We start from the raw sequence: 26,584 nt of genomic DNA on the forward strand, positions 1-26,584 counted from the left end.
TATGGGCACAGATCATATGCTCAATGTGGAGAGCCATGGTCTTGTGCACATCTGTGTATATTTACGCGTTCACACCATATTCATCCCTAGGGAGAGAATGCATTTTTGCCCAACTGGCTGGAAGAATACTTGGCCAGACTGTGATCATCTGGATTATAGTGCAACAAACATTCACTTCATCCCTCCTCCCACTCTGGGTGGAGTTTACAGCCCTGTCCTATTGAAAGGCTCAGTCATTTGACTTGCTTGGACCAATGAAATGTTGGTGGATGTGGTTTGAGGTGATGTTGTGACTGTATTTGTACAGCTTGATTGGCTTGGCTCTTTTTTTTTTTTGAGGCAGGGTTTTGCTCTGACACCTAGGCTGAAGTGCAGTGGCACAATCAAGGCTCACTGCGGCCTCAACCTCCCAGGCTCAAGTGATCCTCCCAGTTCTGCCTCTTGAGTAGCTGGGACTACAGGTGAGTGCTGCCATGCCTGGCTAATTTTTTTTTTTTTTTTTTTTTTGGTAGGGATGAGGTTTCATCACGTTGTGCAGGCTGATATCAAACTCCTGAGCTCAAGCAGTCCACTTGTCTCAGCCTCCCTAAAGTGCTGAGATTACAGGCTGAACCCATCATGCCCAGCCTGGTTTGGCTCATATGTTCTGATGATCTTTCATGGGAAGAGCATGCCCCAGGGATTTTCTTCTTCAGCCTGACCCCTGAAACAGGGAGACATGTGGAGCTGACTTGAACCTGACCTGAAGCCTAAAGAGGAGCCTCTTAGGTAGACCCAAACTGGAATCACAGACCCATGGGCACAAAGATAAATGTTAGCTGTTGTAAGCCATGACGTTTGGGGGAGGTTTGTTACACAGCATTACTGTGTCGATAGCTGGCCGATACACTGGCCAATGTCATAATTCAAGCTTCTTTTTGTAGAGCAGACAATAGAATTCAGACCTGTCTTGGCGGCAGTGCAATGCAGTAATTCTCAAATTCTTTATTGGCATAAATAATTCAGACATTGGTTTCTCACTAAACATTGCACTAAACACAAGAAACGAGAGGCTTGCCGGCTCAGAGGCACACAAACTGTCCAACAGCCCAAGTTAGAAATACTTTTTTTAGAAGTGTAGAAAACTTTATAAATGATTCTGTACAAATATACACAGCGGACCCTCCATCCATCTGGACTTTCTTTCCTGGATGGCATCTGAATAGAATGTTCCTTCTCAGCAACAAGACATTGGCAAGAAGTGCAAAGGAGAGAGACAGAGACAGAGACAGAGATAGAAACGGAAAGGAAAAAAAAAGAAGTGGCCCCAAAAAAGAAAACATGAAACCGCTTTCTCACATCAACTCATTCTGCGACAGTCGACACAAACAAACATGGAGAAAAGAACAGGGACCATCGGTCCGCGTTGGTCTGTACAAGAATTAGTCTTTATATATATAATATATATGTATAATATTTATAGGTCTATATACTTTGTGTATAGAAAAAGATAACAGCATAATTTACATACAGAGAAAGCCTTTTTACAATTGAGGAATTCTCCTAAGGTCAGTAACTTCAAGAGTAATCAATCAAATTAATCATGCGTTAAGTCTGCGGAGTGGATCCCGGTACAAGATCAAGTCTTAGAGAGAGGGAAATGAGAGGCTGGGGGTAGAAATGTTGACCACCTAAGTTTGGAATCTTTTCAGCCTGGTCCAGGTATCCATCAAGGTCACAGACCTGATGTGATCGGCCTTGTCTGCCCCAGTGAACTTCTGCTTTGGGAGTCGCAGGAAGAATGTTCTGTTTCTAGGAGGACATTGGTGGGGTGGGGGCTTGTCTTGCCAGAGACTCTCTTGCACCCTAAGAGTCTGATCCTCTGCTTTATAGGTGGGGGGAGGGGGCGTCCTTATGAGACCTGGGCATCCCTCCCCATGTTCAACAGGACACCAGCATTTAAGTAAATGGGTAACACCCACCTTCCCACTATTCTAGTCTCCTATTTTTTCAGAAATGTCCCCCTAGAGGTGGGATTCTGGGGTAAGTTCATTTGGGTGGTTGAGAAGAAAAGCCACATTTAAAGCACCTACTGTATGCCAGGTATTGTGTAACATTATTGACATTCATTATTTCATCCACTCCCTCCAACAATTTCAAGGGCTAGTAATATATTAAGCGCTCATGAGCTGCATGAAGCTAAGAAAATTCAAGGAATACTCTGAAAGGACTGCTGATGATGAGACAGTGTTGGTGAAATCATCATCCACGATAGAAAGTGGCTCAAGAAATGCAAATTGAGTCAAGTTGAAGCAGATAAATAAGCTTCACTAATTTGCAGTAGCCACATAGACCCTGGGAGTCCAGCAGTGAGCAAAGATGCTTTGTTTTCTGTCCTTCAAACCCTAACATCTATTTATAGGGACACCAAACACACCATTCCACCAACAGGCCTGATACATTATTTCCCACACTTCAGACTGTGTTGAAGACTTGGCCTGTGGCCCCCTATGACCCCTAGGTCTTCTTCAGTCATTTCTGTAACCGGCATTTTTTCCATCACACCTGTAATGTTTTGTTGGAGACCCTCAGTGGAGGGTCTTTCCATAAATACACTTCCACATTCATGCCTGTCCTTGACCTCAACACTCCAGGGGCCTATTCATAGAGTGATATAAACTGTCCAAGAAAGAGGACATGGTAAGACTGCTGAAAGTTTTTTGGTGTGGCAAGACAGATCTGGGGGCCTCAGAGAAATCAGAGACACAGGTTGTAAGACTTGATAGAGGGAGAGTGAAGCAAAAGAGGAACAGGAATGAAAACGCTTTAGAGAGAAGGGCTGGTGGCCAACCCATCTATAGCCAAGATGCCCATGGGCTTCAGGACCCATTACGGGGCACTAAGAAACAGAGACGCATCCTCCACTGTGTGAAGGCAGGCAGAGACAGAGAAGACTGCAGAGCCGGAGAGGGATGCAGAGCAGGCCTGAGGTGGGCTGAGAACTGGTCTGACTCCAGCAAGCACAAAACCCTCCTCAGACATCTTCCCCCACAGGACACCACGGCTGACAGTAGGGACCATGCTGGAGAGAGAAGTCAAGGTCTCCACATCTGAGCCAGGGTACCCTCTGTTTGGAGATGGAGCCTCCAGCAGCCCCAAATCAGGCTTTGGAGAAAGCATGGAAAGGCAGGCAAGTGCCAGGGGCAGGCTTTTAGCCACTTGCAGTTACCCTCAATAAATCATGATCTTGCCTGTGAGTCCACACATAGACTGTTCCTTCTGTCTGGCACATTGTTCCCTACAATTCTACTCAAATTCCAAGACATGGTTCAGAAGTCTCCTCCTCTGAGAACCCTTTCTGGAGGGTCCTTTTCCAGGTTGGGAGCTCCTCGGGGGCCTTGGGACCCTACTGGAACTCCTCCCTCTCTCCCACTGGACTCCTAGTACCATGAAGGCAGCAGCCACTTCTCTCCATTTTTTCCAGAATCACAGGAGGCACTTAATAAATATTTACTAAATGACTGTATAAAATGAAGATTTGGGGAATGAAGGGATAAGGGTTGCTCTGGGCAACTGTGAGTTTGGCTCTGCTGAGAGTTTAGTGAGTGTCGCTGGGGCTATGAGCCTTTGAAATACAGGGAAGATTTTCTTAGAATCCTTTGGCTGCTCAACTGGAGGCATTTGAAATCCACCAATGTACCCCAAAATAGGGCTATGGTGGAACTAGAGGACGTGGCACAGAAGCAATGCCTGGTGGAAGATGGGACAGCTATGGGAGCTCAGGGAGAACAGAGACTCCAAATTGGATGCCATCTTGGAAGCGGGCGTCAAAGAAGCTCAGGTGACACTATGCCTGAAATACCACCATATGGGTTTCCAGCTTCTGTGCTGCAAGGCTTGGGGCTTTATGAGGATTGATTCCCACAGCAAAGTCAGGGTGTGTTTTGGTGGAGTGGGGAGTACAGTATATGATATTCCTTGATCAGTAGGGACCACAGGGGTCCTCAGCAGGAGAAAGATGTCTGAAAAGAAGGAAGAAGGGGCCAAGCAAAGATTTATGCATCTCACAGTTGTGCAGAAGACTGACCCCTGAAACGGGGAGACATGTGGTGCTGACTTGAACGTGGCCTGAAGCCTAAAGAGGAGCCTCTTAGGTAGACCCAACCTGGAATTGCAGACCCTTGGGCACAAGGATAAATGTTAGCTGTTGTAAGCCATGAGGTTTGGCGGAGGTTTGTTACACAGCATTACCATGTCGATAGCTGGCTGATACACTGGCCAATGTCATAATTCAAGTTTCTTTCTGTACAGCAGACAAAACAGAATTCAGACCTGTCTTGGCGGCAGTGCAAGCATTAAAGGCAGCCCCTTCCTTAATGCACCAGTCCAGCCAGGACTGTCAGGACAGCTTTGAAGGGGTAGGATGTGTAGTGCTCCCTAGAGCACTGGCTAGGAGGGAAAGGGGGCCGGGGCAGGGGGCCTTGGTGTGGCAGGGCAAGTACCTTAGAGTACCTTGATGCCTATGCTGTAGCTACCCAGCAGTTACTTGAACTTTCAGAAGTTCATATATACCCATTTACAAATTATTACTTATAACACATGTAGAAAAATAAGCAGAGGAAAATGGCTAGAATCTGACAGGACCAATACATTACATTAATTGTCCAGGACACACTTAAGCTGCCAGTGATCCAACCTGGGCAGGGCTGTGTTGGGGAGAGGTTGACCCCATCAGGGACAGAACCCCAGCCAACTTAATTGTCTCTTGGAAGGTGTCCCAACTCCCAAGGCAATTTTCCAAGATCTTGTCTTTTGTAAGGCCCGACTCTTCCTTTCTGTCCCCCTTCCCAATCCTGGGACTGCTGGGAGCCCCAAGGATTTGATTCTAGGGGTAAAATGGCTGGACCTACAGAGGCCATCCTCACACACTGCCTGTCTCCATGCCTGAATCAGTCACAGGGGACTGCACTGAGCTGCCACATCTTGTCCAGACTGTCCGTGTTGTTGCTTCATTGCTACCAGACAGCCATTCTAACCTGGCTTCTTCACAGTGAACTGGGAACTGGAAAGAAGGTGGAAAAGGCCCTTCACTATCTGGGGACTTTCCTTCCTGGGGAATACAGAGGGGCTTTCCCTGAGTAGCCTCAAAAAGCAACACCAGGATTGCCAGATGCAAGTCTCAAGATTTCAGTTCAGCAAGAGGATCTGCTTCCTAGGAGGGCTGTGGAAGAATGGAGAGAATGATTGGAGCTTTCAGCCCCTGTCCATGCAAATGGTAAAAGGCGGGTCCACATTGTCCTTACCTAGACAGCATTCAAACCACTGGCGATGCTAAATAGTGCTTTAAAAACCTATTTCCCTGCCGTGTTCACTCAAGGAGTCTCCTCCTTGTGTTTTTCTCTTTCCCTCTGATTTCCTTTCCCCCATGAAAGGTTGCAGATGGCAGGATGCTGGATTTGAATCCTAGTGGTGTGGCCTGGAGACAACTCAGGAGACATTTGGCAATGTCTGGAGATGGTTTTGGATGTCACACTTTGGATGTCAAAGTGTACCCAAAAAAGGGCTATGGTGGAACCAGAGGATGAGGCACAGAAGCAATGCCTTGTGGAATATGGGACAGCTATGGAAGCTCATGGAGAACAGAGACTCCAAATTGGATGCCATCTTGGAAGTAGGGGTCAGAGAAGCTCAGGTGACACCATGCCTGAAATGCCACCATATGAGCTTCCGGCCTCTGTGCTCCAAGGTTTGGGGCTTTATGAGGACTGATTCCTGACAGCAACGTCAGGGTGTGTCTGGGGATGTTTTTGGATGTCACCAGTACCAGGTGCTACTGTATCCTGTGGGGAGAGTTGAGGAAGCTGCTTAACATCCTACAATGACAGTCGCCACCTCAAAGAATTATCTGGCCCCAAATAGCTCAACGGTGCTGAGGTTGAGAAACCCTGTCTTTGAATGATCATCTCTTCCTCCTTCTCTGCCTTTATATCTTGATTTAAATGTCACTTCTTCAGAAAGACCTCTGCCAACAGCTCTCCCAGAGTAGCATCCTCTCCCATGTTTCTGGTCCCCCGTGAGTTTGCTTTCCATAGATCTACGTGAACTGCAAATGTATACATTTGTTGTTGGCTTGGTTCTTGTCTCACTTCCCCATTGGGCTCTAGGCTTCAGAATAAAGGAGACTTTGTATCACTCATTGCTGAATGCCCAGGGTCTAACACATAGTAAATGCTCAATAAATCACCCATTGAATGAACGGTTGGTGAAGAAATAACCCTACAGAATTCCAGACAAACCCAGAATGCTAGTATCCACGTGAGGACACAAAGACCGTTCTTCTACCTTGATCATCCTGGCGCCCATCACTCAGAGAAGGCCTCTCTGGTTATTGTTGGCCTGAATTTATTTCCTCCTGATATCCTGATACCAGCCTTTCCAAAATTCTCACTGTAGCGCTGGAGGTCAGGGTATTTTTAAACTAGAAGAACTAGCCAAGCTGGTATTTTCTTTTAAGTGGTGGAAAAGAAAAACTAAGATTTGTTTTTAATCATTAGACTTTCAAATCTAAGAAGGCGTGATACAAATAGCACGTTGGCATAAACAATTGCTGCCCACTCACCGGAGGGAGGGAGCCGTTCTTCTGAGCGAATTTAAGCTGAATACATGGCAGCTATTTTTCATCTCTACAATTGTGAAACTTTCTCCTAAGTTTGCAGTACAGGGGAGATATTATTTGGCAGAATGTAGATGGGGGGTAAGTGAAGAAGAGAAGGAAAAGAAGAGGCGGTGGACAGAAGATACTCCCAGCCACTGAGCTGGTGATTAGAGGCATTTCAAGAGCTCAGGAGTAGAGCTGGTGGTCCACTAGGACCCCAAGATCTCATCTGGGTGGAAACTTGATTTTGAGTCTTCCATTCATGGAAGAAACCAAAGAGCAACTGGAGTCAGGCTCCTTTTCCTGCCCTTCATATGTGACATCCCCTGACTTCCCAGAAGCCCAGATTGAACTGCAGAACTTTAGAAAAACTCCTTAGGAAAGAAAAGCCCTTGCAGCTCTCCGGCACACCACCACGCGCACTGTTATTCCTTAAGGCCCCCATATGCCACCACTTCCAGCCCAGCTGTTACTAGAGTGGGGGCAGCATTCAGGCCTTGTGGTGAAGCCATCCCAGAAGATAAATAATTTTTCTCCAAGCAGGCAGATTACCGAGTAGGATCATACACACAGTCTTAAGGACAGAATCTTTCTTTCTGCAGTTTCCAAGTTCCCTGAGAAGAGACATCTGTAGGGCTCTGCTAGGCTGTCCACCAACTACAGCCCAAATGGCTAGGCTACTGGAAGTTTCTGAGGCCTGAGTTCTAAACCTACCTCTGCCTCTTAGAAGGGACCTGACTTAGGGGAGTTTATTATAGCCTCCCTCTCTGGGCCTCAGATCCTGCTTCTTCAAAAGGTGGAGAAGTGTGAGATACAGGAGGGTCGTTCATGTCCATTTTAAGTGGTAACTCAAAAGCCCTGAGGCTACATCTGTGATCACTGGGAAGGCATGCTGTGATGGATTAGTGATGTCTGCCAAGGGTACAGGACGGGATGCTGGTGATAGATCTGTTACATATTTGTAAGGCTTGGACCAGATCTTCATCCTTCTAGATTTTTTAGATAGAGATCCTTCTAGATCATCATTCCAATGACTTGGGTGAAGATGAAAACTTAGGTGAAAACTTTGCTAAGCCTTCTGAGGGTGTGACATCTTATATAATTTTCACATTGGCTTCCAAGCCATGGTATGTTGAAGCCACCAACACACAGCAAATTTGACCCCTCCATTGGAAGACACCATCAGCCAGAAGCGGTGTTCTTGTTCATGGAACCACTGCCCATATGCATGGAATCAGGGTCTAAGCTACTTTTCTCATCTCCTAGCAGGGTCTATGAATGCTGGTGGTCAGTTCTTTTCAGTGGGCCAGTACATTGACATTGCCTTCTTCAGTACCAGGTAAGGTATCAAGTTTAATTCACAGAGGTTGACCTTGTTGGAGATTCAGAAACAAGCCTGGGAAAGCTTGGGAAGAACAGCCTCCTATCAGCCATTTAGAGATTCAACCACACAACAGTGTCTTAAAAGTTCTGATAAGTCCTGCAATCAAGAAATTAGTTTCATCTTATTTTACATAAGCATTTCCAATGTATACGTGTCCCAGGACCCTTTCAGTAATGCAACATGCAGCTAGTTTTCCATGGAATGAAAGGTCTATGGAACACACATGGGAAGCAAGGTCTTACTCAGATCAGGCACCTTCTAGGCAGAGTCCATCTCCTCCAGCTCAGTCCTCAGTGGAAGGAGGGCAGCCATTCTCAACCCCATGAGATGAAACCTTCATATTGTTGGTGCTAGAAAATGGGAGCTGCATGATCACAGTGAGTGGGAAGGAAGGGCCCTTTCCCACCCAGGAGAGGGAAGAGCATTTACTAATGGATGCCTCTCGGGAATACAGGACCACAGTTCAACCTCCAGCATGAGAGGGATGGGATGGGAAGCCTGGAGCAGGGGTGCTGGAGGGAGGCAGGAGGGGCTCTGCCAAGCCAGATGCACATTTCCTGGAAATCCGGGCTGCTGCTGGCAGCCTGTCAGTTTGAGAACATAAGTGCAAGCTTCTGTGCAAACTCCCAGGAGGATCCCTGCTGGCCCCTGCACCCTCCCTTTCACAACTTCCTGCTTTTCTTCTCTCTCTCTCTTCTGGTTCCAAGTTGCCAATAAGTCAAAAAGGCTGGGACTGTAACGTCCCCATGGGCAGCTGGTCATGAACTCCTCAACCTGGGAGTGGGTTCCTGGAAATGGACGAGCCCAATGACTTGTTTTTAACACATTGGCTCTGTAATTTGGAGGCTGTTTTTTGCCCCTGTACCACAGTTTCCCTGTTGAAATGAGAATAAGACTACCTATCTCCCAAAACCATCATAGGAATTCCAGCCTGGCATCTAGTAAGTGCTCTGTGAGCGGAGGCTGTTCATGGTGGATCATTACTCTGCCTCCTAGGGTCTAGACATCCTGGGTCACCCAACCCAATGGGTCACTTTATAAGTCACAGATATTAAGCCTGGCAAGCTAGCTGGGCACATTGGCTTATTCCTGTAATCCCAGTACTTTGGGAGGATGAAGCAGGGGGATTGCTTGAGACCAGGAGTTCAAGACCAGTGTGGGCAACATAGCAAGACCCTATTTCTATGAAAAGTAAAAAACTTCCCGGGCATGATGGTGTGCACCTATACTACCAGCTACTTGAGAGGCTAAGGTGGGAGGATTGCTTACGGCCAGGAGTTCGAGGCTGCAATGAGCTATGATCATGCTGTACTTCAGCCTGGGTGACAGTAAGACTCTTAACTCTTAACAACAACAACGAACCAAGCAAACTCATTGGGGTTGCGGTGGCACCCACAACACGGTCTGGCAAAGGGGAATCCTGATACCACCCTGCCAATGGTGCCCTTCTAGCTCCCTGTGCTGGGACCTCATTCTTACCCAGCAACCCTTTCTGTCTGCATTCTGTAAACATTTTTTGAGCACCTACTATGTGCCAGGCACTATTAAGACAAGTCCAGGAGGCCACTGGGACTGCAGATTTTCCACCAGCTTCCTGCCCGACTACCGGTTTCAAAATTAAACTGGTAACAGAATGGCCATGAATTGCAGAGCCTCGAGAAGGGAGTCTGGGATTTGGGTTAATGTCATAGGCACTGACCAGAGAGGACAGAGGTTCACTGTGGCTCCACTTTCCAGATCCCAGACTGACATTCGCTGCCTGTCATTCCCCTTGGAGTTCAAAGTGATTCCCTTTCATGTGTATGCAGGTGAAGGCGAGGTAGGGTGGGAGGAGGCGAGGCTGGGAGCCAGGGAAATTGGCTGTGTGAGTCTGCCTGGGAACTTCCCCACATCACAGGCGAAGTCAAAAAAGGGAACAGCAAAACATAGCTCATCAAAGTCCACTCCTTTGTCAGTGAATGAGAGTATAGAAAAAATCAGATGCTGTGTCACCAACCACTTTGGATGGGGCTATGAAGCACATTCTGGGGTCAAGTGACAGTCTTGCTATAGACAAGCCACTTACACACAGGCTGTTCCCCTACAGTCACAAAACTGAGATCCCGACTTCTGGAAGTCAGTGATGGGACGTGGTGATTGTAGTAAGCTTGGTAAGCATGACAGCAACAGCCTGACCTCAGGGGTCAGGAATTCTGGGAAATCTGTCTTCCAGGGGACCTGAGTGCTACAGTGGAGGGACCAGTCAAGGCACAAGAGAAAATGTCTAAGAGGGTGTTATAAGTTGAACTGTGGTCTCCCCAAATCCTTCCCCCACCAAAAAAAAAAAAAAAAAGACATGTTGAAGTCCTCATTCCTAGTACCTCAGAATGTGACTTGATTTGGAGAAAGGGTCATCGCAGATATAATTAGTTAAGATGAGGTCATACTTAAGTAGGGTGGGCCCCTGATCCAATATGACTTGTGTCCTTATAAAAAGATGGCCGTATGACTATATGAACACACAGAGAGGTGATGAAGGCAGGGACTGGACTGACATGGCTGCAGGCCAAGGAATGCCAATGATGACCAGGAAAGCACCAGGAGTTAAGAAGCCACCAAGAGGGATTCCCTTACAGATTTCATGGGGAGCATGGCCCTGCTGACACTTTGATCTTGGACTTCCAGCATTCAGATGGGTGAGAGATGATCTATCTGCTGTTTTCAGCCTCTAGTGGGTGGTGATTTGTTGCAGCAGTTCTAGGAGCCTCACAGAGGTGAGGGAGGCTTGGGGATACCGGTGGGCACAGTGGAACAAGACCAGCCTGTGGGGGATGGATGGGTGAAGTAAAGGTGGGCACAGGATGAGGACAGGGAGGGCATATTTGGGGACTCAAGATTGAGAACCAGTGTGGGGAAAGAAAGCCAGGGATGGGAGTAAAATCACAGAGCCTTGGAAATATCAAGTGTCTTTGTTGTGGATGGAATTGTGTCCTGCTCAAATTCTCATGTTGAAGGCCAAACCGTCAATGTGACTAGACAAGGAGATAGGGCCTTTAAAGACGTAATAGGATAAAATAGGTCAAAAGTAGGACCCTAATCTAAGAAGACAGCTGTCCTTATCAGAAGAGGAAGATATACTGGGGATGTGCAGTCACAGAGGAAAGGCCATAATCAGAAGGCAGCCGTCTGCAACCCAAAGTGACAGACCTCACCAGAAACCAACCCTGCTCACACCTTGATCTTGGACTTCCAGCCTTAAGAACAGTGAGGAATAGATTCATGTTGTTTAAGCCACTCAGTGTGTGAAATTTTGTTATCATAACCACCTTAGCAAATTACGAGTCTTAAAGTCCAGGGAGTCTATCTAGCTTTCAGGGCCTGAATTGCCTCCATATCACACATGCCAAGTAGTCAACATCTGCTCCACCCTCTCCAAGGAGAGGGAGTTCTCTACTTCCTGGGGCAGCCGCTGCATCTTGGGGCAAGCTGGCCTTCTTCCACTGAAACAAGATTTTTCTCTCACCTCTCCAACTTCCCCCATGGCTCCTGTTCCTCCCCTGACAGCCATATCCCATCCTCTCTATCAAAAGTTAGTGAAGTTAGGAAAGGGCCAGATTGTAAATGTTTTTGACTGTGTGAGCCACAGCCTCTCTGTTGTAAATAGCCAGCTCCATCACTGTAGCACAGGAGCAGCCGTGGTTGCATAAATGGAGAAGTGACTGTGCTCCAATAACATTTTGTTTATTGACATAAAATTTGAATGTTATAAAATTTTCATGTCATGAAATATTATTTTGATGTTTCCTCAGTTAAAACATGTAAAAACCATTTGGCAGGCTGGATATGGCCTATGCGGCATAGCCTGCAACCCTGGGTTGATAATGATTGGCCTGATCTCTGTGTCCATGACTTCCTCCCTGTACCTTTGATGATCAGGTGTAGGTGGGGATAGGAATTGTGGAAGGTGAGAGAAGGCTGGGTTTGGGTGTATGTGTAGAGGAGCATGATGTGTGTATATGGCATAGGAGGTGAGAAAAAGGGAAGAACTAGGTTTCCTGGATACAAAAATCTAGTGATCAATATCAGTCAAGGGCTTCTATTGACTGACAATCCAAGGTAGTTGTGGAGAGAAGTGGATGGGGAGAAGATGGGGGTGGGGGGTCCCTCGCAAGATGAAAATTTTCTCTTTGATCAGTAAAAGGAATACCAGGACAAAATGGATCTAAGCAGTGATTCTGGGTTTCCAGCTTGGCTCTGGGGATGGGGACACAGGGGTATGTTCCCACACAGGAGACCAAGAAGAAAGATCCTTGGTTTTATGAACAACCTGTGTCCTGGAAGAATTAGGTAAAAATTTATGTGCAAATCCACATGCCCTTTAAAGAAAGCTGAGATGTTTTTCTCTGCAAAGCCAAGGCTTCCTGGTGAATCTTCACCCTGTGGACTGGTCCCCTTGGGAAGCCCGTACATATAAGGGTTTGCTAAAAGCAAGACAGACTAGAATAACTTGCTGTCGAGTCAGTGACTTATGTGTACTGGGCATCTGTGTGCAGCTGTGATGGGATAAGGACAAATGCACAAATCTCAGCCCTGTGGATTGTATAGAATGAGTTGTAAGCGAGGCTGGAAATTACAATGTAAAAATATACAGACTCTTTCCTCCCCCCACCCCGCCCTCCCTGCATAAGATGAATATAACCTCCTCCCAACACTTCCTCAGTGAATAAAGATGGAGGCCAGCAGGGAAAGCAGTGGTTTGGGTCTTCCTGGATTTAAATGTCTGCAAATTAGAGCTGGGCTTTCAACAAGTCAGGGCAGTGTATAGTGGACCGGGGAGGGTAGGGGAGTCAGAAAGGGGCTGAAGGCCAGGAGCCTGGCCTGGCTGTAGCAGAGACAGGTAGGGACAAAGTAGAGAAGTGGGGAAAGATCGAGAAGTCAAGAGCAAATGGCACAGATTTCGGGATGGACCCAAGGAACCTTGTTCCACAAAGGGCTGGGGCTTCTCTCCGGATCACTCAGGCCCTGTCAGTCCTTAATCCCAAACTGGTGCTCATGAATGAATGGAAAAATCAACCATTAGAGACCATGCTAGGCCTTGCCAAAGGCTGTGGTTGGACATTTTACTTAATTCTAGAAACAGGAGAGGCAAAGATGAGAAGGTACGTTCTTGTGGACATTTCAGCTGCAGGGTAATGGACCTGGCTGCCCCTTCCCTTCCTTGTATCCTCTTGGCACAAAGGAACATGACAAAGACAGGAGCCTGTGGACTCAAGAAGTCCTGGTGTGATGGAAGAGAAGGGAGTGATTGGGTTTCAGGCACTCAGTAGGCTGCTGGGCAGAGCCAAGGCAGGTGCAAGTCCAGGCCCAGGACTGGGACGCAGAGTGTTGTGTTGGGATGGGGAGGTGTCCATTGACAAGCGCCATCCCCAGCAACCCCAGAGTGGCTCGGGCTTGGGCAAACATGTACAAAATGCCTCCAAGACACACACACATGTTAAGCCAAGAGCCATAGATGTCCCCAGAAGAGCAGTGTCCACTTAGGAGCAGCCCAAGCCAGGGTCTTTAGTCCTCAGATCCCAGACAGCTGGGAGTGTTAGAAAGGCAATCCAAGAGGGACCTCTGGAAAACACAGGGGTCTCCCCTGGCCAGGCTCCTGGGAAGCATGACTGGTCTCATCATTCTTCCCAGTTTGGAAGCAGGTTTGGCCCCCAGAGCATGAACCAGTCTGGGAGCGACCCAAGGTGGGGAAGAGATCCCCATAGGTCTGTTTGGATTTTGAGAGGAAGGTCAGGTAGCGTTTCTGAAGTTCCAGTTCCTCTCTTTGGCTCTCTAGGAGGGAGATGCCTGGATAGGTAGCAGCTACAAGAAAACTAAGGCCCAGGCAGTGCCCAGGAAATACACAGGGGCTATGGACTACCCTGAGCTTCCTGTTCATTGCCCAGATGCCCCTGCTATTGCTCTGCTTGGGGACAGATTTCCATTTTGTACCAGGTCATGTCCAGGGAGTCAGGGCTTTGAAAATATGAGCAAATGACACAGAGGCTCTCCTCTCCCATAACTCTGCATGCCCAGCCTGCTCCTGGCATCCTTCCTGCAGAACGCTGGTGGTTTCCCCAACACGGTCAGGAAGAGTCACCAGCCCAGGCTGGGAGCAAGAGGAGAGAGGGAAGGTGGGCCCTGAGGGAACACACACAGGTGAGAACAAAGGCTCCCAATGGGGAAGCCACTTGAGGACCCTGCACCAGGCTAGAGTGGAGAAGGTAGAACCTTAACAAATACCCTCCCTTTGTGTTCCCCCAACTGGACTCCATAAGGGTGAAAAGCAAACGTGTAATCATATGTACAGCCACAGAACCCAGCATGGACATATTCCAAGGACCCACATCCACCAAGGCGGGGGGATAAACTTCACTGGTGTGAGTAGCAGAGAAGAAGGAAGAAAAGGAATGTCCTGGAACTCCCTGCCCAGAGTCCGACTTTCAGGGGGTGCCCTGAGTGACGGTGAGCTCTAAGGAGCCCCCAGAAGTCATCTTGGTTTTCCGAATGGCAAGGAGATGGGAGCAGTGAGGCAAAACTAGGGGAATAGGTCCCCCAGAGAGACCCAGAACTCAAAAGACGTTCTAACTTTCCTACTGTACTTCGGAGCCCTATGCAAAGGTGCCACACACCACTACAGGTTTGGGTTGGGGTGTCTGAAAGCACAGATTTCTAAAGGAACAAGCCTAGCTACCCACAGCCTTCCCTACTCAGTCTTGGATCAGTAGACTTGACTAAGCTGGCGTTTGGCTCTGTACCCCCTCTTACCTTCCCAGATTGCACAGCTGGAACCCACCACACAGACACAGAGCAACTGAGGGGTGCCCCATCACTGGGTCATTCTGGCTCCTGCTTGTCAAGGTGAAACGAGTGTGAACAGTGTCATACACACAGACACACACACACACAGCCCGGTCTGCGAGCCCGCCCATGTGGGGCCTCCTGTCCTAGTCCCATGGCCCAAAGGCACCACGTGCAGCCAGCAGTGCTCCCATTTGTGCTGTTCCCCAGGCCACGCTGATCAATACTGCATCACCCTGGCTGGTCCGGTTCAGTCCTAGCTCGGGGGTCCCCAACCCTGCCTGAGGAAAAGAGCGCAAGTCTGAGGTGCAGGGAGGCTGCCGAGCAGTCGTCCAGTGCTCCCAGGTTGGTCAGGGTCAGTGCCCTCTGATGCTGAGTCTCTGGCCTCCGGAGCTGGCAGAGGACAGAGCAGGGAGGGACAGGTGACGGGAGCCCAGGTCCAAAGGCTCCAAAGGGAGCCTCAGAGTCCAAAGGTCACAGCCTGGAGTGGGGAGAGAAGGGAGAGAGTGGTGAGACGTCACAAGGACATGATGATGTCATCCGTTGTGAATGAACATCCTCTCAGAGGGCCAGGTGGCTTGAGATGAACTGCTCCTGTCTTCTGCAAGAAGAAGTGGAAGAGATTTCTGCTGAGGTCTTACTATGTGCTGGGTTCTGTGCCAAGTACCACACATACCTGATCTCATTGAAGCCTGAGACGAGCCTGCAATATAGGCTATGAATATTTTCACATATGAAAGTAATCAGAGATGAACTTCTATGATGAAATCATACAATTTCACAGATGAAAACCCTGAGGCTTAGAGAGGTTAGGTGTTTTGCCCAAGGGCACACTGCCAGGAAGCAGTGGGTCAGGATTTGAACCCAGAACTTTTCCCACTTGGGCAAGGACCAGGAGTGGTCAGTCAACCAGTGTATGGGGTTGGGATGAAGCTCTGTAACAGCTACAGATGCAGGAAGACGGGGTGGGACTGGGACCCACACCACAGCCTCCTGCTATGAGCAGACTTTGATGTCCGCAGCCAGAGGAACTCATTTATTTTGTTCAGCACTGTATTCTCACTCTTAGAACAGTGTCTAGCACATAAAAGATGCTCAGCACACATGGGCTGAATAAAAAAAAAAAAAAACAAAAACGAATGAATGGAAGAGGGAATGAATGGAAAATTCCATTGAACCTAACATCCCATTCTGCTAGACCACAAGTTTCTGGTCCTCTGTTTTTTTTTTTTTTTCAGCCCAACTGCACAGTAAAATATATAAAGCGAAGCCTCCTGCCTCCTTCAGTTGAACTCCTACCCTCTCTTCTCTGGCCCCTAGGAGAGCAGAGGTCACTGGGTTGTAACCCTAGAGTTTTATAACACCAGGCACTGCTGGGTCCTGCCTGGAGCTCCAACACTAATTCTCTAACTTGCCAGCACTACTTTAGCTGGGCAGAGTTTTTGCTTGTTAAAGCTTCCTTCTGTCTGTTTTCATATCCAATGCATTGTAAAACCTGCAAGGCTACCAGAATAGGGCTCATTCTCCTTCCAGGCAGACGATGGCAGCTGAGTACCTGCTACAGTGAGTACCTGCTATGTGAGAGACACCTGCTAACCAGGTGCTCTACCCGTGGCCACATGGGACAGCACTTCTGCTAGAGCAGTTTCACTGCCGTCACCTTTCAGAGCACAAAACTGCAGCTCAGAGAGGCCAAGTGATGGGCCCAAGGCCACACAGCTATCACGCAGTAGAGTGGAAATCCCAATCTACATCGGTCTGTAGAATTTATGCTCCTTCCACTGGTCTGGGGAAAGGATAAGCCCCTGGGGGAAGAAGAGATTCCACCCTCCAGGGTCAGCAAGCTCAAATGGCAGGGGATGGGAAACCATCATTCTCAGCAGACTGACACAATTACAGAAAATCAAACACTGCATGTTCTCACTCATAGGTGGCTGTTGAACAATGAGAACACATGGACACGGGCCGGGAGGGAGCATCGCACACTGAGGTCTCTGGGGGGGAATAGGGAAGGGACAGCAGGGGGTAGGGAGGTTGGGGAGGGATAACATGGGGATAAATGCCAGATATAGGTGACGGGGGGATGGAGGCAGCAAACCACATTGCCATGTATGTACCTATGCAACAATCCTGCATGTTCTGCACATGTACCCCAGAAACGAAAGTGCAATAAAAAAAAAGAACAAACAATTATAAACCACCAAAAAAAAAAAAAAAAAAAAGGCAAGGGAAGGGAGTAAAAAAGAGCCTCCTAATGTCCACAGCCCCCGGGGACATTGGCTCTTCAAGACGCTGCCTTGAGGATCTTCATGGGAAGACTGACAATGGCTATGGCACACCACGCACACAGGTGGGGGTATCTGTATCTGTGGGTACTGTTTTGCAAGTGTGTATATACACGTCTTCATGTACCATACAATGGGACTGTGTACCTGTGTATATGCCTGAGTCTGCCTACATACGCAGCCTTCGGTGAAGGAGTGTGTATTCATGGAACGTTCTTGGGTGTGGATGTGTGTGTGTATATAGATCTGAGTGCAGCTGTGTGTGGATGAATTTGTATAGAGGTATGTTTTTAGGTACTGCTCCTGTGTCTGCATGAATGTGAGTACTTGAGAGTGTCTGTATGAGTGTGTACAACCATGTACACCTGGGAGCAACTGGCAGAGCCATGGGGAGCCCTCAGTAGCCTCATCTGGGCCTATCTCCCTCTTACCTTCTAGAGAGCTTAGTCATGGAAGCTGGGGCTGGCGAGGAAGGTCCAAGAAAGAGATGCCACACTCATTATCTCAGATAGAACTACCCATCTCCAGCCAGAAACAAGGGGGAGGAGCATGGTCTGGAGCCTCTTATGAGGAAGCCAGAGAGATACTTCTGCTAAGAATCTGAGAGCCTTTCCTGCTCTAGTGTTCATGCAACAGAAAATGCTGGAAGCTGTGATCTGCCATGACAGGGGCAAGCTGCTGGCTCAGAAGGAAGAGTTCCTGAAAGCAGGGCCTCGTGGAAGATCACTCTGAATACCTGCCATAGAGGGGCTTGGTGGGTATTCAGACATCAGCTCACTGCATGATGCTCAGACTCATTGGGGCATCAATCTTCATCAGGAAGATATAAGCAATGAGAAACCCAGGGTAGCTGCTGAAACCAAGACCCCGTGGACAGACTCCAGGACCCAAACCGCAAAACAGACTCCATTGAACAGAAACCTAGCAGTGAACGTGGTTCCTGAAGGGTAGGCACATGGATAGGAGCTTGTTGGGGGAGGAGGTAAAAAGGTACAGAGAGGATCAAAAAGGTAACAAAGGCCAGAGGACAAGGCAGTGGGGAGAGATGCTAAGGGAGAAAACCTACTCTGCAGACTTCCAGAAATGTCCAGGGTGAGATAGGCGGCGGTTTCGCTTTGGCAGTTTCTCCAGCATGTCCATGAGCTTGGTGAAGGTAGGTCTCTCTTCTTGTTCAAAGGCCCAGCAGAAGAGAAGAATGTCCTAAAAGAAACCAATGTGTGGTAATTACACATAAATGGTGACTTCTTGATTACTCTTTGGTATCTCATTGGGTCTGCCCATTTGTCCACTCATCTGCCCCATTTTTATATTCCTCCACTATCCATCCACCTGTCCGTCCGTCCGTCCGTCCATCCATCCATCCATCCATCCATCCATCCATCCACCCACCCGTCTGTCAGTCCGTCCATCCATCCATCCATCCATCCATCCATCCATCCATCCATCCATCCTTTTTCCCATCTACTTTCTGAGCCCAAATAACAACTAGGCAAGCTCTATTGCGGAAGGTCTAGGATCAGTAATACTCCCCAAAGAGTTTCTTGACATTTTCTTAGGAGGGATAAAAGGGAATCCTGGGGCATCCATCCATATCTCAATACTATAAGAGGCCTTCAAAGTCGGAGGAGAAAAGTTACTTTTAGTAAGCTCTTCATCATCTAGGTGCAGGTAATTCTTAAAAACATACAAGGTAATTACTCCTTCTCTGGCTTATCTGCCTTCTGATCAAAAGAGGATTCTACCTGCTGTTTTAGAGGAAGATTATTAATATTAATATATACCCAGGCTTCGCTGTTTCTATATGTCTTGTTCTGAGTTAGACAATGCCTTAAAATTATCATGTAGATGTAAATAAAATTAGAGCATTAATATTTGTGATGTTTTAATTAATATCTTTAAAAAATACCAGAAAAAGAGGGATATATATTGGTTCTACCTAACTCAGCAATCCATGGTTAGGAAAAACCTGACCACGTGTTACTGTGCCCCTGGTGGCAGGTACCTGAAATTGCAGGCGCAGTGCAGCAACCTTGCCTTCTAAGCTTCCTACTTCTATCTGACAAGGTTGAAATGCATATTTTTTTGGTCGCCCTATGGGAAGGCATTTGTAACCTTAACACAGAGTAAAAAGAAGGCCCATGACTATGTTTGTGTCTCCCTTCATCTCCCAGGTCTGGCCCTATCTTGGGACTTACCGAGATTTCTTTTCCCATGCCGATCTGGCTGAGGTTGGGTTTCATGCCTGTGCCCATTTGCCAGATTATTGCCTCTGCTGGTTGGGTCTTGAAAGGCCACTCTCTGGCGTGGAGTTCATACCAGATTGTGCTGTTGGCAGACGTTGTTAAAGTGGTGTTGGCGTGGTGTGTCACTTGCATCCCTGTGCCCACACTCACCCAGCCAGCCTCCTGGCACCCATTCTTCTCCCCAGTTTCTTCCTCATGGGGTTGGTATTTTGCCATGTGGGACACACCTAAGCTTTCTTAATGTCTTAGAAGTCATATTGATCTCAGGATATCTTCTAATGAATAGTTAAATAGAATGTGGTTAGGATCTCTGTCCCTGATTCTACTTGCAATGAATCTAGGATATCATCACAGACATAATTAGGGATACAAAAATTTATCTATAATGATATTCTCTAAAGCATTATATATAATACTGAAAATGGTAGGAATAACACAATTGTCCAATAACAGGAATTATTAGATGTATTATGGTAAATCCATAAAATAAAATGAAATGCTGTATTATTGTTAAAATATTTCAAAGAAATTTTGCTGACATAAAAATGCTCAATATATAATCTTAAAGAGCAGGATATGAGACTGTATGTAAGGTTAGATATTGCTCTTTTTAAAACCACTATAGAGGTATGAACAAGAGAATGCAGTAAAGCATAGCAAAATGTTAACAATAACTCTTGGTGACAGATTAGGATTTTTTTCTTTTATACTTTTTTTTTTCCTAAATATAAACCATCCTGCGGAATGGTGGAAAGAAAAAAGAGATTTGAGAGTGACTTGGGTTCACATGGACTTGGGTTCAAGTCCTGATTCTGTTTATACTAGTACTATAATAGGGTAGGTTTCCTGGGTAGGTCACTTCACTTCTCTGAGTGCAAGTTTTCTTACCTGATAAATGAGAATAATGATAACACTGCAGCACAAGGATGCTTATTGGGACTGTGAATGCCAGATCAACTCCAGGCTAGGATTATTCTAGATATTTACTACATTATCTTCTGTTTCATAAATCATGACATTGCAATTAATGGAGAAAGGACTGCTCCAATGAGTAGCATGTGCCATGGATGGGGTGACGAGTCAGGCAGTGCGTAAGTGTTGCTGTGAAGTGTGAACAGCAGTGAGGACTCCAGTGGATGAAACAGGATGCTGGGGTGTCACTGAGCTCTACCATGGGGACAGGTGTCAATGCTTTCAGCACAAGATTCCCCAACTTTTCTTTCTCTTGTTTTTTTTTTGAGATGGAGTTTCGCTCTTGTTACCCAGGCTGGAGTGCAATGGCATGATCTCGGCTCACCGCAACCTCCGCCTCCTGGGTTCAGGCAATTCTCCTGCCTCAGCCTCCCGAGTAGCTGGGATTACAGGCAGGCACCACCATGCCCAACTAATTTTTTGTATTTTTAGTAGAGATGGGGTTTCACCTTGTTGACCAGGATAGTCTCGATCTCTTGACCTTGTGATCCACCCGCCTCGGCCTCCCAAAGTGCCGGGATTACAGGCTTGAGCCACTGCACCCGGCCAAGATTCCCCAACTTAAGAAATATCTGAAACAATCCTAGAAAGGGATCTTTTCTCCACTCTAAGATAATTTATGTAAGTTTGCTTTAAAGAACACAAATCACTCTGCTGTCCTTTTCACTGATCAGAGCACTGTGTCAAATCAGCTATTACTAGGGTTGTACTTCTTAGTTACATCTTCCTTCTACCTGCCAACCTCATACCTCTGGGATGGGGAACGGGTGGTGGTGCTCAAGTGTTGGGATGTCAAATTAGATGGTCAGAAAGCTATCAAGAGAAGGTGCTAGAAGATTATAGTTATCACAATAAATAATAATGCTTATTGAGTTTTTACTCTGCACTAGACGCTATTCTAAGTTTTTTGCTAAGGGATATCTACTAAGCATGTATTTTTATTCTGATGCTTTGACTACTCGGGGCTTTGCAGAACCTGGAGGGTCTTCCCCTTCCAGGAACAGCCAATTCCTGGTGACAGTAAAGGGCTCACCTGTGAGCACACCTTTCCACAGGCAAACCAAATAATCCAGGGCTCATACTTACATTACCAACTACGTCTTTAATTGGGCTTTCAAGCCCTGGGCCAATATTCCCCAGTTCTATAGGCCAGAGCCCACCGAAATTATTCAAACAAGCGAATCCTAAACCTTCTTACCCTGCCTCCCCTGCTCCTTCCCAAGGAAACCGCAATAAAGGCTCTTCCCAATGTTTTCCAACCATTTCCTCTGCCTCCAGACCCACCCTGGTGCTGCCCCCTGTGGACATTGCATGGTGTGGCATGCCGCCCTCTAGAACTGTGAGTAACAAACCATCTTTTCAATGGCAACTGTCTCCTGATCTGTTGGCCTCATGCTACCTGAATAATAACAAACCTTACACTTTAAAACAGGAGGCATTATTATTAACATTATCCCCCTTTCATGGATGAGGAAAATGAGGTCCAAAAAGGTTAAGTGTCTTTCCCAAGATAATACAACAAACAAGAAGGGCAGCCAGAAGTTGAACTTGGTCCATCTGACTCCAGGATTGTACCACTGGCCAACGTGCTATTCTAGGAAGCTTAGACTCCATCCTATTTAAGAGTCCTTTGTCATCAGGAAAGTGCATAATTTGGGAGGTGCAAGCTCGTAGCTAGTGATTGGAGTCTGGTGAAGGAGGCATAAACAGACTCATCCACCACTCATGTGAAAGGGGGAAGGGTGTTTTGAGGAGCTCTTCCCTGTGCTGGGTACCTTACAAATGTTTTCTCACTCAATTCTTAGAACACCTCAATGGGTTTATTATCCTTGATTTGCAGTTGAGAGAAATAGTGCTTTGAGTGGTGAAATAAATCCCAAACCCATCAGGGCTCCATGGTTAAAAGCTCCAACTCTAGAGTACAGGATATTCCAGGTGAATCTCAGCACCATCATGAGTCACTGTCAGGCATGTCACTGAGCCATTTGATGCCTCAGTTTTCTCATCTGCCAATTGGGGGCAACATGGTATCTGCTTCAAAGGGTGCTTGTAAAAATTCTGTGACACAGTGCACATAAAAGGCTTAACATAGTGCTCAATACTCTTTAAAAAGTTCATTTTTGTTCTAAGTCATTTCTGAGCACAAGGTTCCCAAGCAACAGGATGCATCTAATTGGCAGGAAAACCAGAGTGCTGGGTCCTTCGGAATTCAGCAGTGTCAGAAATAAAAGCCTCATTAAAACTTCCTTTTAAATCCAACTTTCAAGAGAAACTCACTTTAAGAAAAAATAATTGCTGAAGATGAAAACTCCAGCAGAAAACCAATTACACTGGTACATTTTGTTAATCACATTTTTTTCTTTTGCTAAATTTGCACTAAACTATACCAACTTAATTATTACAATTTGGTTTCAGATAACAATATCTAACTAGATAAAGACTTGGGCATAAACTAATCAGGCCAACTGACATCCTCTAAAGACGCCCAAGCAACAGATGTTGAGAATTCTGATCTTCCGGAAAACGTCTCCTTGGGGTTTTTCAGTGAAGACTCAGTGGGGTCCCTTATCCAAGGATGAGTGTCTCTCTAACATCTCTCAGTGGTGCTAAGTCTAATTGCACTCATCTACAGGCCTCCAACTTTCCCAAACAGCTTCCCCAGTGTTTTCTCCCCAGCCCTTGCAACCACCCTGTGGACAAGGTTAGACAAGGATTTGCATGGCCATGGGAGCCTAGAAGCTTTTCTGGCTGTACCTTCTCAGGGCACTCTGCCCTGCATCCTGGCGCTGTGTCCTGGGTCCTTCTTCTTCTTCTGTACTTCCAAAGACTCCTCATTCTGTCTGTGGCTGCAGTTACCTATTTGTTGACAAATCCTAAACTATTCTTCTCTGTACTAGATGTGTAGAGGCAGCTGTGTTTTGGTGGTTCCACTTGTCATCTCCAAGACAGTTCCAACTCACTGTGTCCAAACCTGACCTCTTTGCCTTTCCGGCACACCCCAGCCCTGCTGCACCTTCGTGGTCTCCACCTTAGTGGATGATGCCTGTTTACTTGAGGCAGCTATGTAAGCACCACCCACATTCAATTCAAATGATCAAACTCTATTGCTTCCACCTCCTATGTGTGCTTCTGATGTCCAGTCTCAGCTTTCATACACACAGGCTCCAATTCAGTGAAGGCTGCCAGCATGTCCCTGTGTATTGGACACCCAGCCTTCATCTGCTCTTTCTTCATTTCATTCTCTACACAGTAGCCAGAGTGATTTGATTGATCTAAAACTCAAATTGGGATTATGTCACTCCCCCATCTCCAGAGCTTAATAACCATCAATGGCTCCTTCAGTCCCTGCAGGATTGACCATGCTTCCCTTTCTAGTCTCTTATCTCACCACACCCAGCCTAATTTTTCTTCTGACTCTTCATTCATCAGCTCCCTTTCCTCTACCAACCCTTCTATATATTCTTTCATGTGGGAAAAGTGTTCTTTTTTATTTTTGCACCTTTTTGCACATTCTTTTGATCTGGAATGCCTCACCCTGCCCTTGTACTCAACCTTAAACTTAGGCTCAGGATTATCATCTCCTGGGAGCCCTCCCTGCCCTCTCAGATTGGATTTTATTCCTTTTTAATTCCCACAGTCCTGTGTTTATTCTCAGAATAGCATTTATCATACTTTGCTAAAGTTGGATGTTTCTTTATCTGCCTTCCACTAGAAAGTGAGAGTAGGGGCTTCTCATGGTTTTAAATATGTTCATAAATTCTTTGATACTCCATTATGTACAAGATAGAGCTTAATTCTCTTCCCCTTAGGTATGGACTAGATTTAGCAATTTGCTTTTAACAAACAGAATAAGATAGAAGTGATGCTAAGTACATTTCTGAGACTAGATCATTGACAATGAGGCTTTTAGCCGCCATGTTGTGAGGTCATTTAAGCAGCCTATACAAAGGCCCAGGGGTTGAGGAAGTGAGGCCTCAACCAACAGCCACGTGAGTGGGCCACCATGGAAATGTATCTCCAGCCCACTGAGCCTACAGATGAGACCACAGCCCTAGCCAACATCTTGACTGCAACTTCATAAAAGCCCACTCAGAACCACTCAGCTAAGCCACTCCCAAATTCCTGACCACAGAAAGTCGATATAAAAATGTTTTAAGTGGCTAAGTTTTTGGGTAATTTGTTATGTAGTAATAACTGATACAAGACTGAATCTTGTATCCCCTGCATCTGCTACCATACTAGCACATAGCAGGCAGTCAACAAACAGCTATTGAATACGTATATGAGTTGGGTAACTTGTTACGTCCACATAATCCATTAGAAACCAGGCACACAGGTTTGTTAGGGTCATTCTTTCTACTATATCCTCAGATTCCTCCATTCTCACCCAAAAATCCAGCCACCTTGGCCCTGTAGACAGGTACACCCTGGCCCTTCCAAAAGCATTGAAAGACTTGAAAAGTGCTCCTCTGCCCAGGCTGTGGCTCTCAATGGCCAGGGCAGGGCCCACTTACCCAAGGGCAAAGACATCAGAGTGTTTGGAGAAGGGGAGCTTATCCTCCTCTGTGTCAGGGGACAGCTGGCGGATGATCTCCGGTGCCAGGTGGCATAGCCAACCATTCTGGATGCGCAGTTTGTCCTCCCGCCTGGAGAAGCAAAGCACAGGATGAGTCTGTTTCATAGCCCAGGGAGGACCAGTCCCCGTGGCACTGGCCCCACGTCCCTGGAGCCATCTCTGCTGCCCTTCTTGCTTCCCCCATTGACTACTGCCTGACCATCTACTGGAGTCTGAGACCCAGTAGGAGGTACAGGGAAGACTGCTCTAAAGAAACACTCAGGACCCAAACCATCATCAAATTCCATTGCCTCTGAGGCACCCACCTTCTTGCCCATCTTCATTCAATGACATTGTGAATTCTTGTTATTCATGGCAATTATGTTCTTTAAAGTCACTGGAACATGGAATTAGCAGAACACTGAATCATTGCTTCTGGGGAAATAGTACACACGCACACATCCCTCATATAGTTTATACTTTTAACTCCTAAAAACAACTTATCCTAAGAGGTTCTGTTTTATTTTACATAATAGACTAAGGGATTCAGAAGTGTTAAGTGACTTGTCTGAGGTAGCCCTACTAACAGGTGCCAGAGTTGGGATTCAAATCTCATCCAACTGGCCCTGGAGCTACAGCTTCTTATGCTACTCAGTGCTGCCCACTCTGTCTCAACCTCCATCCTCCAGAGTTCTCTGTATGAGGCTGCAACAATGAGGCCGAGCATCCTCTTGTTTGACCTAAGCCGGGTACATGTGCATCAGCAACTCGAAGTTTTCCCCACTCTGCATGTCCCTGAATAACTGTGAAAGTGCTGTGAGTGTTGATCTGGGGTATTACAAATACATTTCAGTGAATCCACAAGTAATAATAATCCACTGTGTTTTGCCATCACCTATGATGCCTAGGTTTTGTGCTTGGCATGGAACAAGACCAACAAGGTCCCTTCCCTCCTGGAGCTTGCACTTTGGTAGGGAAAGGAGACAACAAATGAATTCAATAAGTAGGAAAAACTAAAGATCATGATAAGCATTGTCCAAATAATTACAAGACAATGTATCTGAGATAGGACAGATCTTATTGCAGGTAAACTGTGAGCTAAGATCTACCTGACATAAAGCATCCAGCTACATGAAAAAGGAGAATATTCTAGGCAAAAAGGGGAAGCTAGGACAAACGTCCAACATTGGCCCCATTCAGGGTGTTCCAGAGCCCTAAAGAACACCAGTGTAACTGGAACACATCATCCCGTCCTATGTATCAGTGTATATAACCAACTCCTTGCTGATGGGCCTTGGGCAGGCAGTTCCCTTTCACCATTATGAACAATGCTTCCATGAACATCTTTGGGTAGATACTGGGAATATCTCCCTTCACCCACATTAACTTATTCCTTAGGATAAATTCTTAGATGTGGAAGGAGGCTGGCTCCCTTCTTGCACTGGAAGTCCTTAGCAAGGCAAAGCTTTCCATCTGGGACTGAGATCTAAGCAGACCTCCTGTGAGATCTTCACTGACTCAAGACTCCTAGGAACTGGCTCATTAACACGGGGGAAGTGAGCAGTCGTGGGGAGAGGGGGTACATATCTTGAAGCATCAAAACTGAAGTCATGCAGGATGACAGCCTCCAGCATGAAGGTCTTTGTGGGGACCTGGGGCTGGCTAGATTCTTCCAGGGAAGGTTTCTGAGATGTA

The 26,584-nt window shown here is 46.7% G+C and overlaps 1 protein-coding gene across 3 annotated transcripts in view; it reads right to left on the reverse strand.

Moving 5' to 3' along the window:
• Positions 1-954: 954 nt before the first annotated feature.
• The window catches only part of KSR2 (kinase suppressor of ras 2), a 525,084-nt gene continuing 499,454 nt past the window's right edge, over positions 955-26,584 (reverse strand). For 2 of the 3 annotated variants that reach the window (XM_035257773.3, XM_035257771.3), the window contains exons 17-20: positions 24,849-24,980; positions 19,315-19,444; positions 18,186-18,319; positions 955-15,315 (exon numbers count right to left, since the gene is read on the reverse strand). In XM_035257773.3, coding sequence (XP_035113664.1) covers positions 15,309-15,315; positions 18,186-18,319; positions 19,315-19,444; positions 24,849-24,980 — 403 coding nt within the window. In that variant the 3' untranslated portion in view covers positions 955-15,308. Of the gene's footprint in view, positions 15,316-18,181; positions 18,320-19,314; positions 19,445-24,848; positions 24,981-26,584 lie in introns of those variants that run through there. The other variant, XM_035257772.3, reaches the window with a different exon arrangement.

The sequence above is a fragment of the Callithrix jacchus genome, chromosome 9 (genome assembly GCF_049354715.1).
Source record: "Callithrix jacchus isolate 240 chromosome 9, calJac240_pri, whole genome shotgun sequence".
NCBI lineage: Eukaryota > Metazoa > Chordata > Mammalia > Primates > Cebidae > Callithrix > Callithrix jacchus.